The 14,266-nt window shown below is 40.7% G+C and overlaps 1 protein-coding gene across 2 annotated transcripts in view; it reads left to right on the plus strand.

Annotated features, from left to right (window-relative positions):
* Positions 1–14,266, plus strand: part of SRGAP1 (SLIT-ROBO Rho GTPase activating protein 1) — a 256,690-nt gene that overhangs the window by 159,660 nt on the left and 82,764 nt on the right. For both annotated transcript variants that reach the window (XM_005871684.2, XM_005871685.2), the window contains exons 5-6: positions 10,185–10,367; positions 10,863–10,991. In XM_005871684.2, the coding sequence (XP_005871746.1) occupies positions 10,185–10,367; positions 10,863–10,991 (312 nt within the window). The remainder of the gene's footprint in view (positions 1–10,184; positions 10,368–10,862; positions 10,992–14,266) is intronic.

The following is a 14,266-nucleotide window of genomic DNA, read 5'->3' on the forward strand; positions in this document are numbered from 1 at the left end:
GGCCTGCGGACTGAAGGGTCCTGGGTTCGGTTCCAGTTGGGGGCTCGATCCCCAGTAGTGGGGCGTGCAGGAGGCAGTGGCCGGTTGAGGCTCTCACACTGGGGTATCTAGGACACGACACTCCTTCCACTAACACTGGCTCTTGAGGAGGAAGAAGAAAACAGTAAATCTCCAACAGAAAACAAAAACAGGAATGATTCTATGGATTATTTTGTCAGATAGACTACTAAATGCATCCTACCTATTTCCTCTGAGCTTCATCAAATATTCTTTTTTTTAAATATATTTTTATTGATCTCAGAGAGAAAGGGAGGGAGAAAAACCAATGATGAAAGAGAATCATTGATCAGCTGCCTCCCACAACCCTGCCCACCCTCCCCACTGGGGATCCAGCCCGCAACCCAGGCACGTGCCCTGACGGGGAATAGAACCAGGACCTCCTGATTCATAAGTCAATGCTCAACTATTGAGCCACACCGGCCAAGCAAATATTCTTTTTTTAGAGGGACCTATTCAAATTCTCCAGGAAAGAAGCATTCTAGTTACACGATCAGTTTTTCCTTCTATGCTCAGGCCTCTAGTTTGTACTTTCTCTTTCGTTCCACACTTTTCAAGGTGTTTGAGATGTACAGTTAGATTTGATTGTATCCCTAATTTTGGTCCTGTAGGGAGACCTTATGTTGTCATGGTACCTCTAATAGAAGAGGCTTAATAGATGAGGCTCAATGCTAAGGGTCAGAAAGACTGAGGTTATAAAGCTATTTTGCAGCAAAGCTAGGACCAAAATTCAGGTTTATTGAATTTCATAGACCTAAACTCTTTCCATTAAAATGTTGTTCTGTACTATTAATTCTGAAACAAAATCTTTAGCCCTACACCAAACAGATTTTCATTAACCATATTTCCTCCCTTTGCAAATGTGTTCTCTATTTTCCCTTTGTTTTCTTTATTCCCTGCATCTCTGTTGCCCTGTCATTTGGTTGGTTGGCAGTCCCTAGTCAGCAGGGTCCAGAATCCCAGACAATGCCTTTTGTTCAGAGCATTTGTTTGGATTATAAATGATGATAAATTCAGACTGTCATACTGATTTCATTTCAGTGGAGTCACAACATACCCCAAGTTTCCTTTGATGAACTAGCTATAAAGACAGTATCTCATGCTATTTATTTGTTCATCTTGACCTATTTGCTCAATCTCAAGAGCTTTGCTAAAATTCTTAACATCCACTTAAGTGGAAATATTGCTAATTTCTTTCCCTTCACCTCTGTTAGAAATGACCATCTTTCCAGTCATGGACAAATCATTACCCATTATTAAAATGGATTATTTTATGGTACTTTTTTTCAAATATCAGTAGCAGACATTTACTGTGCACTTATTATATGTCAAGCTCTTTTTTTCTGTGTCTTTATATATGTTGACACATTTAATCTTCCCAACTACCCTATGCAGTGGGTAATACTGTTAGGCTGACTTTACAGTGCGGAAATTGAAGCACAGAAAGCTCAAGTTACTTGCCTAAGATCACACAGCGAGCAGCCACACAGATAGGACTTGAACCCAAACCGTCTGTTCTGTGAGTCTGAGCTCTTAACCACCAGTATACTACCTCTCAAAGTGAATTCTCCTGTAAGTGTTACTTTGCAAATATAATTAAGTTTTGTAAGTTCTGCTTTCATTGACTTATAGAGAGCCATGTGAATCTAATGAGAGGAGGTGGGTTACGAAAACTCATCATTATGGCCATCCTACTGACACTCATTAATTACCTCAGGGATCAGTAGCTTTTCCAGCGTTGATGCTGCGAATGAGAATAAAAGTGGGAGGTAGCGGTGAGGGTGGGGACTGAGAGATCCATTGTAGGTTTTGACAGAGTGACATTCATGTTGAGGGTTGGCCTCTCCTGTCTTTATATAAATAAAACCTAGGCTCCCTGCAAATTTTCTCCCCATTCATAAGTCAATGCTCAACTATTGAGCCACACCGGCCAAGCAAATATTCTTTTTTTAGAGGGACCTATTCAAATTCTCCAGGAAAGAAGCCTTCTAGTTACACGATCAGTTTTTCCCTCTATGCTCAGGCCTCTAGTTTGTACTTTTTCTTTCGTTCCACACTTTTCAAGGTGTTTGAGATGTACAGTTAGATTTGATTGTATCCCTAATTTTGGTCCTGTAGGGAGACCTTATGTTGTCATGGTACCTCTAATAGAAGAGGCTTAATAGATGAGGCTCAATGCTAAGGGTCAGAAAGACTGAGGTTATAAAGCTATTTTGCAGCAAAGCTAGGACCAAAATTCAGGTTTATTGAATTTCATAGACCTAAACTCTTTCCATTAAAATGTTGTTCTGTACTATTAATTCTGAAACAAAATCTTTAGCCCTACACCAAACAGATTTTCATTAACCATATTTCCTCCCTTTGCAAATGTGTTCTCTATTTTCCCTTTGTTTTCTTTATTCCCTGCATCTCTGTTGCCCTGTCATTTGGTTGGTTGGCAGTCCCTAGTCAGCAGGGTCCAGAATCCCAGACAATGCCTTTTGTTCAGAGCATTTGTTTGGATTATAAATGATGATAAATTCAGACTGTCATACTGATTTCATTTCAGTGGAGTCACAACATACCCCAAGTTTCCTTTGATGAACTAGCTATAAAGACAGTATCTCATGCTATTTATTTGTTCATCTTGACCTATTTGCTCAATCTCAAGAGCTTTGCTAAAATTCTTAACATCCACTTAAGTGGAAATATTGCTAATTTCTTTCCCTTCACCTCTGTTAGAAATGACCATCTTTCCAGTCATGGACAAATCATTACCCATTATTAAAATGGATTATTTTATGGTACTTTTTTTCAAATATCAGTAGCAGACATTTACTGTGCACTTATTATATGTCAAGCTCTTTTTTTCTGTGTCTTTATATATGTTGACACATTTAATCTTCCCAACTACCCTATGCAGTGGGTAATACTGTTAGGCTGACTTTACAGTGCGGAAATTGAAGCACAGAAAGCTCAAGTTACTTGCCTAAGATCACACAGCGAGCAGCCACACAGATAGGACTTGAACCCAAACCGTCTGTTCTGTGAGTCTGAGCTCTTAACCACCAGTATACTACCTCTCAAAGTGAATTCTCCTGTAAGTGTTACTTTGCAAATATAATTAAGTTTTGTAAGTTCTGCTTTCATTGACTTATAGAGAGCCATGTGAATCTAATGAGAGGAGGTGGGTTACGAAAACTCATCATTATGGCCATCCTACTGACACTCATTAATTACCTCAGGGATCAGTAGCTTTTCCAGCGTTGATGCTGCGAATGAGAATAAAAGTGGGAGGTAGCGGTGAGGGTGGGGACTGAGAGATCCATTGTAGGTTTTGACAGAGTGACATTCATGTTGAGGGTTGGCCTCTCCTGTCTTTATATAAATAAAACCTAGGCTCCCTGCAAATTTTCTCCCCAAGTGAGCCCCCAGACTTAAATATAAGCTGATTTTTAAAAAAAGCCTAGGAATTCTTCTCCACCTACCTCCCGTTCAGCCTTTCCTGAAGTAAGTGACTGCCCCTTCCTACCTCCTGTTTGTCTCACAGGAAGAGTAGGGTAGGGATTTCAGCTGCAGTGCAGTGCCTGGCTTATGGGTACTCACTACCTGTTGGGCTGATGAATAAATGAGATCAATATAAACTGCTCCCTGAAATCTGGGCTAATGTCCACTTCGTTTTACAGTAACTGTCAGCAGGCATCAAAAGGGTGCTAATTATGAGGTGTACATTGCAGATAGGTTAGCTAGGCCTTTTCAAAGTGTGAACTCAGGTAGTGTTTTATGAACATGTAGGTATCTATGCAGCCAGCTCCTCGGCACTCCTCCCTGGCGTATGAGTGTTCCGCTAGCCTGTGTTGCCACATGAAATAGCAGAAAGGGCCTCCATCGCCTCCGCTTCCGCTGCCCCTTGGTTCATTCTCCCAGCTGCTTTGCCTGTGGGAGACAGTGGCCTGTGCCTCCTTGCGTAGAGCCCGGATATGAAGCCAGCGAGCCTGGCCCCAGAGCCTGAATGCTTACGTCTACATTGCACCTTAGAAACTGTCAGGAACGACAGTTACCCACCCTGTGATGTGCTTCCAGGCTTTCTATCATTTGCTCCCGATTTTAGCTCAGAGGAACTGGGGCTCAAGAAAATTAAGAAACGTGTCCAACAGGTCAGCAGTAGCATCAGAACTCAAATCCAGGTCTGCCTGTCTCAGAGGCCGGATTCAACCCCAAGCTTGGCTCAGTACAGTGAAGAGCAAGACGGCCGAGATTGCAGGTGTAAGGCCCCAGCAGACCGTGCTCTGAGTGCTCTCCTAAGGTAGCTCCTGCGCACCACCTCTGTCTCAGCCCCCAGGGACACAGCGTGGCAGAGCAGAGGCCCTAACCTAGAGGGAGGGACTGGGGCTGTGTGGGCCCCTGGAGGAGCCAGGCTCCTTGCAGCACAGCCCCCTGGGGCTCAGCGGGGGGACCATGCTCGCACCATGAACCTGAGAGTTTCCTGGGAAAGGACAGGGATGGGTTTCCAAGGCTGTTGGCCCCAACCCGATGGTTTTATGAGTCTGGCACTTGGAGAAACTCAGTAACAATAAGAGCCCTTTATGTATTGATTGTAGAGAAGAGATCTTTATCCCAGGTGGTTGATATCTAAGGAAACCCATAGAATGCAGTTTCTCAGAAGAGCTTTTAGTGATTGATGGGTTTAGTAAAACAGCAGGCTATGTATGGAATTAGGAAATATTGTCACTGACATACTGCTTTTCACCACCCCCACCACACTTTTTTTGAAGGGCCATAAATTCCAGTACTAACTATATTTCACAAATGATTTAGAACTATTTATCATCCCATCAATCCAGTCTCAGGTATTCACTGGTGGTGGAGAAGAACAATGCCAGGTACATGCTAGTAATATTAGTAAATACTTGTTAGATGAAAGGACAAGCTGACTGTAAAATGGATTTCTGTGCTTCATTTGTTGCTCACCAAATGCCTACTATATTCCTACTGTATATAAGGGAATATTAAGGATCTGAAGGCACCTAAGATGTTATTGGTGCCCTAGCTGGATTTACAATCTATAATACGGAGTGGTACACAAATATCTATAACACGGGGCACAAAGTCTCAGTGCAATCGTAAGTAGGTCTTGGCGGTCAGAAGAACAAGGTCACGCTGGCTGACGAACCGGGGAACAACACTTAGCAGTAGGTGAGATTTGAGCTTGTCTTGGAGGGTGAGTCACAATGTTCCCAGGAGGAGGTCCTAGGGGAGGGCACCCCAGGCAGTGGGATTGGCTTGGAGAGAACACAGAAGCAGGAAAGTGCAAATGTTGAGGAGGCAGCGTCAAGCGATTGACTCAGGCAGGACACAAAAGTGCTGCTTGGGCTGGTGTGGGGACCAGACTGAAAGGGCGCCTAAGCCGCAAGGCAGAGGATGTAGCGTCAAGTTTAAGGTCAGAGAGAGGGAGAGCAGAGAACAGGCTCTGGAGCTGTCATTCCGGATCCTCTTTCTTACTTCCCATCCCCTCTTCTTCCACTCTGAGGCCACTGTTCACCCATCCTGCCTGTCTTCACCAGACTGTCGCTAAGATACTGCTTTGACCATTCTGTTTACACCTCTGTGTATTCACAAACCCCTGTAGGATAAATGCAACACTTCTTAATTGGGGCCTCATGCCTCTCCTGATCTTCTCCAAGCCAGTTACCCCAGTTTTATCCTTCAGCTCAATTACCCAACCGTCCACTTTTTAGCACGTCCTTGGACCCCCTTCTCTGCCATCTTGGTCTCCTCGTGCCTACCGCACCTGCATGGACTCCACTGTACCTTTGCCGATACTGTCCTCCCAGCCCGAATGCCCTTCATCTGTGTCCATGAGAATCTCCAAGGCCCATTTTTTTAATCTCCAAAAATTTAAACTTACAGCAGATGGAAACCAAGTCTTTATTTTTATGCCCAAGCAAATGTTGAATGAATTAATACTTACCTTTCATTCCTTCTTTTTCTCAATTCCTGAATAAAAACAAAAGTAACTGTATCCCCCAGGTAAAGAGGACTTCCATTTGTAGAATGCTTTAGACTTTCCAAAGGGTGTGTGTGGCCTAACAGTCCAGACCAACCTGGAGCCTGGCTGCCAGAGTCTCAGCCATGGGTCTGCCAGTTACCAGCCATGTGACCTTGGGAAAGTTACTTACCTCATCTGTGAAATGGGAAGATAAAGGTACCTACCTGATAAGGAACTTTTAGAAGGATTAAATAAAATATTTTTTGTAAAATGCTTAGAACAATCTCTGGCACCATAGTGAGCATTATATAATTGTTGTTTAGCTAAATATGTACATATTCCATATATGTACATATATTAATGGTATAGATAGTATATATACACACACACACACACACACACACACACACACACACACATATGGTAAGTACTCAGTAAAGTTTAAGTTACACACACACAGGGATGCACAATTGGGCGTCCACAAAAACCTTGTAAGATGAGCAAAGTGTTAAATAACTTCCCCACACCTGGTGACTGGTAGATCCATTCCTGTAGCCACACCTGGGAACTGGTAGATCCATTCCTGGAACCACACCTGGGAACTGGTAGATCCATCCTGGAACCACACCTGGGAACTGTAGATCCATTCCTGGAACCACACCTGGGAACTGTAGATCCATTCCTGGAACCACACCTGGGAACTGTAGATCCATTCCTGGAACCACACCTGGGAACTGTAGATCCATTCCTGGAACCACACCTGGGAACTGGTAGATCCATTCCTGGAACCACACCTGGGAACTGGTAGATCCATTCCTGGAACCACACCTGGGAACTGGTAGATCCATTCCTGGAACCACACCTGGGAACTGGTAGATCCATTCCTGGAACCACACCTGGGAACTGGTAGATCCATTCCTGGAACCACACCTGGGAACTGGTAGATCCATTCCTGGAACCACACCTGGGAACTGGTAGATCCATTCCTGGAACCACACCTGGGAACTGGTAGATCCATTCCTGGAACCACACCTGGGAACTGGTAGATCCATTCCTGGAACCACACCTGGGAACTGGTAGATCCATTCCTGGAACCACACCTGGGAACTGGTAGATCCATTCCTGGAACCACACCTGGGAACTGGTAGATCCATTCCTGGAACCACACCTGGGAACTGGTAGATCCATTCCTGGAACCACACCTGGGAACTGGTAGATCCATTCCTGGAACCACACCTGGGAACTGGTAGATCCATTCCTGGAACCACACCTGGGAACTGGTAGATCCATTCCTGGAACCACACCTGGGAACTGGTAGATCCATTCCTGGAACCACACCTGGGAACTGGTAGATCCATTCCTGGAACCACACCTGGGAAAAGACTTTTCAGGTACCCACAGCTGTCTGGGATGCCTTTTCATCCAGCTATGATGGGAGTCACGTGTCCTCATTTCTTCTTTCCTGTCTATGAGCAAGAAGAATACAGACAGCTGAGCAACGTATGGTGGTGTGTGTGTGTGTGTGTGTGTGTGTGTGTGTGTGTGTGTGTGTGTGTGGGGAGAGAGAGAGAGAGAGAGAGAGAATGTAACTGGAACCAGCACCCAAATGGTGTGTGGGTTTGCTTGGGGCAGGGAGTACAAACAGAGCCCAGCCTAGAAATGCGAGGTGTGGAGCCCATTCAGTGACCTCGCTGTTTGCCCAGCTGCAGGGTGACTCCCTTTTCATTCCTCAGCTGCCCAGCTGCTTCCTAACACTATTTTATTTTTCTTTTAAACTGACGTAGCCAATCAAACTTCCCCCAGCAGGCTTGATAATTACTAAAAACAGACCACTTCGCAGTTGCACGCAGCTCAGAACCAGCTGCCGGGGTTTGTAGTTGAGCACTTACTTGGTTCTTGTTCAGCAGTGCCTGTCACAGAATTTGCTCACACCAGATTTTATGAAAAGAAGTAAAGGTTCTTCATTAACCCCATGTTCCACTCTTAAAAATTGTCGTCTTGAGAATGTATCTTAAGTTAAGCCATTAAAAATGCTGATTTTTCTCCCTTTTTTATATAACCTACAAAAGCAGCAGTTTCATATGGTCCAACCTAAGTAAATGCATATATTCCAGCGGTGCTTCTGGTAACCAAACTAGTTTATAACTCATCTTTAAATGAGAAAACTCAAGTTCCTGACTTCAAAGCATTACATTAATCTCAACTTCTTAACAACTGTACCTTAACTATAAAATTGTCTCTGGTTATTTATAAATGAAATAAAACCTATATTCTTTGGATGAGAATTTGACATAATTTAAGAGAAAGTGCCACCATGCTCATTGGGTACTAAATTCTGGTATGTTCCTTGATACAGTTGTGTTGGTGTCACCTTACGCATGTTGCTTCTTTTTAAAGAGTATAATTGTGCTCAAAATAAACAGGTTTCAGAATTGGTCCAGATCTCTGACTCTGCAAATAAAAGCAGATTGAAATTATATTGGAAAACTCTGACTTTAAGTAAAATCTCTGAAAATCTGTGACTATTATTCTTATTCTGTATCTGATAATACAGAGATTCTGTAGAAATATAATAGGTTTTATTTTAGGAATAAAAATGAATACATTTATTCCTTGAGAAAATATTAAGCATATATGTGATCTAAGGTGCTTTGAGAGATTATAGATTTCTTTTTTAAGTTCTGCTGAGTGTTAAATTGGCAGTATGTTTCAAAAGCCTCAAAAATGTGCATGTTCTCTAACCCTGCCATTCTCCTTTGGAAATGTATTCTAGGAAATATGACACAATTTTATGAACAAATATTTCTGGAATAATAATTACCAAATGTTTTATTAACTAAGAGAAGATCAAGGAGTTGAATAAAGCAAAGCATTGAAATATCCTAAACAATAGAGAATTAGTTAAGTAAATTATGGCACAGTCATATAAAGAGAACCAAATGTTTTATTAACTAAGAATTTATTATATGTTTACAGTATACATTGAAAGAATACCATGCAAAAAATTTATGTTCTATATATTTCTAAATTTATTAAAATGGAAATTATATATATTATTTCAAAGAGAAGATCAAGGAGTTGAATAAAGCAAAGCGTTGAAATATCCTAAACAATAGGTAATTAGTTAAGTAAATTATGGCACAGTCATATAAAGAGATACTGTACAGCCCTTAAAATTATATTTTAGAAGAATATTTAGTGATATGAGAAAATGTTCTGGCCCTAACCGGTTTGGCTCAGTGGATAGAGCGTCGGCCTGCGGACTGAAGGGTCCCAGGTTCGATTCCAGTCAAGGGCATGTACCTTGGTTGTGGGCACATCCCCAGTAGGGGGTGTGCAGGAGGCAGCTGATCGATGTTTCTCTCTCATCGAAGGAAAAAAAAAGAAAATGTTCTGATACGTTAAGTGAAAAAAGGACATAGGACATTAAAAATGGTAAATTTAGTATGAGCCCAGTTTTTTAAAAGGAGAAATGATATGTGTCATTTTAAAATGAAGTGTGTGTGTGTGTGTGTGTGTGTGTGTGTGTGTGTGTGTAGTAGTAGTAGTAGTAGTAGTAGACTGGAAGGCTATATACCAAAATTTTAACAGTGGTTATTTCTGCTTGTTTTTTTTCTTCTTTTTTATTATATGTTTTCTACACTGAACATAAAGTTTATTTTGTGGTATGAAAAATAACATTTTTAAATTAAAACTGTGTTTGAGCCTTATTATTTATGTTTTGTATGTTGACAAGTAGATTTTAAGCAATAAAATTTAGTAAGGGCTGTTCTAATTTGGAGTTTTTTATAAATCCAAGGTTAGGCTAAAATTTATTCATGAATAATGGTTTATTGTGCAAATTAATAATGCTGAGGAGATTTTAGAGCAACACTTGAAAGCTTAAGGGAACTTCTCAACTACACTGAAAGCCTGCATAAGACTCTAAATCATTTTTTCATCAAGGCCTGTCTCCTCAGTGCCTCTTCCTGGCAGGTGAATTTAATTTGCATGTTTCTGTTTCCTTTAGGTAGAAACAATATTCCATAATTCATCTATTTTACTAACAATCTGAAAGTTGGAAGGTGATATTTTTAACATATGTCTCATATAATTGTTTCCATTTACTCTCTAAGTTACAAACAGACATCTTTTAACAATTTGGGTCACGTTTTCGCAGGTAATGAAAACATACCATATGTATCATGCGGAGAGCATCAGTGCAGAGAGCAAGCTGAAAGAGGCCGAGAAACAAGAAGAAAAGCAAATTGGGAGATCCGGCGATCCAGTCTTTCATATTAGACTAGAAGAGAGACATCAGCGGCGAAGCTCTGTAAAGAAAATTGAAAAAATGAAAGAAAAGGTAAGTGAAAACAGATTGCCGAGTCTTTCTGTCCTCACTTGAGATGACTTATCGTCCCCATTTGAGTGACAAACTGAAGAACATTGATGCAATAGCTGATAGATACAGATTGTAAATTATCGTGAAATATATGAATTTCCTCCCATGGGGATGCAGAATGTTTAAGGAACATAAAAATCATGTAATAACAGCTGGACATCATTTAGTGGTGCATGCCAAGTATTCAATACACAATGTAGAGAACTTGAATAGTAACAAAGAGATTTCATTGCAAATGGGCCTAATGCCCAAATACATTGTTGTTATTCCCCATAGCTGGGTAATTTTAGTTTGTTATTTAAATCAGATTTGAAACGTACTTTACTCAAAGGACTTCGAAGGTTATTTGTAGATGTAGAATAAATTGTTTAGATTAATAAAAATTCATGTGTGTTTCTCTGTCTTGTTTAAAAATGATTTTCTTGTTTTCCCCAATGCCTGGATCTTCATTGCCAGAGACAAGCAAAGTATTCAGAAAATAAGCTAAAATCGATTAAGGCACGGAATGAATACCTCCTGACCCTCGAAGCAACCAATGCCTCTGTTTTCAAGTATTATATTCATGATCTTTCAGATTTAATTGATGTAAGTACTTGAGGTTTTTATGTTTTCCACATTAAGATGAACTTAGCAATAACTGTAATTCATTGATTCTAAAACACCATCATATATTAAAACTGTTATTTATGTAATAGTCAGAAAGAAAAAAATATTGCTAATTAAATCATACATGATACTAAGACACTCTCAATTGTCAGATGAACGTGAAAAGAGGTGCATTCTAAAACCATGAAAAGCAAATTAGGCCCTACTGGTTTGGGTTAGTGGATAGAGCATGGGCCTGTGGACTGAAGGGTCCCGGGTTCGATTCCAGTCAAGGGCACATGCCCAGTGGTGGGCATGCAGGAGGCAGCTGATCAATGATTCACTCTCATCATTGGTGTTTCTATCTCTCTCTCGTTCTTCCTTCCTCTCTGCAATCAATACAAATATATTTAAAACAACAACAACAAACAAATTAGTAGATTCTGTGAAGCTGAGTGCTTGGTCGACTTAGCTAGGAAGGGGATCCAGTCATTTTAAAATTATGTAGTGGCACAGCCCTAACTACATTCATTGATTCAAAACACACTTATTAGGCCCCTACTATTGTGAGATGCTGAGGCTATGAGAAGCCCTGAACAGTTCTTACCCTCTGGAATATAAAGTGGAAAAGGCAGATATTAAGCAAATGGTGACACAAATGATTGCTTTATTATAGTTGTGATAAATACTGTGTAACAAAATAGTGTGCGTAAACCACTTTTATAGATTTAGCGAACTCTCTATACTTTTCACTCATGGGATCTGATATAGAAAAGCAGTAATGGGATCATTCAGAACTCTGAGCCTATACCCACTGTAAGTGATTATTGCCATTCTTCCCCAACTTTAACCTTCTGCATTACTTATTCTTTCATTCAGAAAATGTGTACTGAGGATGCCAGTCATTGTGCTAACACTGTAGAGGAGACTGCAAAGACGAAACAAACGAAAATCCTGTGTCCAAAAATGCCAATATTTGCAAATAAAAAAGTGATGTGTCCTAAGAAAAGCACAGATAAAGTAATAGAGGTTCAGAGAGTTATCTGCAGGAACTTTATTCGTATATTGCTTTGTAGTGATTGGATTGAACATCAAATTATATTAGGAAATTATTTTCTATGGCTTACAGAGAGGGTGGGGAACGTCCGGCCTGAGGGCTGTATAAGGCCCCAGAAATCATTTGGCCTGGCCCTGCCAAGGCATTAGGGGTGAGTTAATTACATGTTTGACCAAATATAGCAGGCTAATTTTTAAGTTGATAATTTTGTATGGCCCACGAATGATGTTATAAATATCCAAATGGCCCTTGGCTGAAAAAAGGTTCCCCACCCCTGGCTTATAGTGTCATAGTTTAGACATGCAGTAAGTTAAAGCAACTTTATTTTATGGTGAATTTAAATCTCATGTATTTACCTATTATTTTAGAGCCATAGTTTGGGAATTTTACAAAGGAATTGTTGAGGGAGGGAATTATTTTTTAGTTCATTAATGCTCGGATGTGACTTTTTTTTTTTGGTCTTGAAACTAATTTTATCCCACAATATCATAATTTCTTTATACTGAACCATTTAGTAATAAATTAAACCAGGGAAACTTTTTTCTCTTTTGCTATAAGTATTTCAATCAAGTAACTAATCACTTAATAGTTTTAAATACTGAAACTTTAAAATATATAGATATTTATTGATTTCAGGGAGGAAGAGAGAGGGAAAGAGAGAGAGAAACATCAGTGATGAGAGAGAATCATTGATCGGTTACCTCCTGCACGCCCCCTAATGGGGATCAAGTCCACAACCCAGGCATGTGCCCTGAATAGGAATCGAGCCGTGACCTCCTCAATTGAGCGTGGTTGAGCGTGGTTCATAGGTCAACGCTCAACCACTGAGTCACGCTGGCCGAACAAAATAGAAACTTTTAAAAAATATTTATTTTCTTCTAACACTGATGAAATAAAATAATTTTCTTTCTGTTAGACTGCAGCCAGATTTCCTAATAAAAGTGAAGAATTTTTTATTTTCAGACTTAGATCTGTACAGATTCTGCTAAGTATATGGAATAGAGAAGAACTGATTCTATGTAACTACTTCGCTTGCTTTATTTTTAGGGCTTATCTAAGCAGTGGTCAGAGTACGTGGCTAACCCCAATTCAACTTAACACAAGTAGAAGTCTCCATGTGTTGAAAAGAACCTAGTACTATTCTTGACAGTGGGTATCCAATAATGTGCAAAACAAAATCCCTGTTTCATGGAGTTATTATGCTAGTTCATAAATGAATCAAACTAATTACACATACACACACACACACACACACACACACACAGTAGTGACAGTGTGATGAATAAAAATAAAACAGAGCTATGGGGGTGCTGCTTTTGATGTCATGGTCAAGAAAAGCCTGATATTTGAGCCGAGAATTGAGCTGGAGAGCCGTGTAGCTCTCCGGGGAAGGACTCTCTTATACAGAAGGACTGCCAGGGCTACAGGTGGAGAGGCAGAGGTGTTTGGGCCAGCTCAAGATGTCGAGGGATAGCAAAGGAGCCGGCACAGCAGGAGCTGAGTGAGTGAGGAGAAAAGGTAAGGGGAGAAGGTAAGCCAAAGCCCTGTCACTGAGGGTCTTTTCAGCAGGGAAAGGGGTTTAGATTTTGGTCTAAGTGTGATGGGAAGCCATTGAGGGGTTCTCAGCAGAAAGTGGCATCACCTGGTATATATTTTAAAGTCTCACTCTGTCATCTGGGTGGGAAATAGACTGAGGTGAGTAAGGAGGACAAGAGTGAAAATTGAGCGGTATGTAGAGTCTTTGCAGTTGTCTAGGCTAGAGATGCTGCTGCCTTGGACTGGAGTGGCAGTGGTGCACCTGTGAGAGGTGGTGGGATTCAAATATACTGAAGATAGAGCTCATAGGAATTTGATATAATGAATGAAAAGGAGGGTACACATGACTCCTTGGTTCAGGTCCTGAGTAAGTAGTTAATTAATGGTGGTAACTCTTACTGAGATGGGGACCCTGGGAGAAGCAGGTTGAAGGGAGGGAGCAGTAGATTTGTCTAGTAAGACTGAGATACCTATTGGGCATCTGTGTGGAGATGTCGAGCAGCATTCTCAATATTATTGTGATATAAATAACACATCAGGATTATATGAGAATCGCCATCATTGTCATGGATATTCTATTGAGCTCTTCCTAAGTAACAGGCAGGTTTCTAAGCATAATCTCATCTAATCATTGCAACTGTGTGAGGTAAATGCTATTTTCTCCATTTTATAGATTAAAAGA

This window comes from Myotis brandtii, unplaced genomic scaffold (genome assembly GCF_000412655.1).
Source record: "Myotis brandtii unplaced genomic scaffold, ASM41265v1 scaffold352, whole genome shotgun sequence".
Lineage (NCBI taxonomy): Eukaryota > Metazoa > Chordata > Mammalia > Chiroptera > Vespertilionidae > Myotis > Myotis brandtii.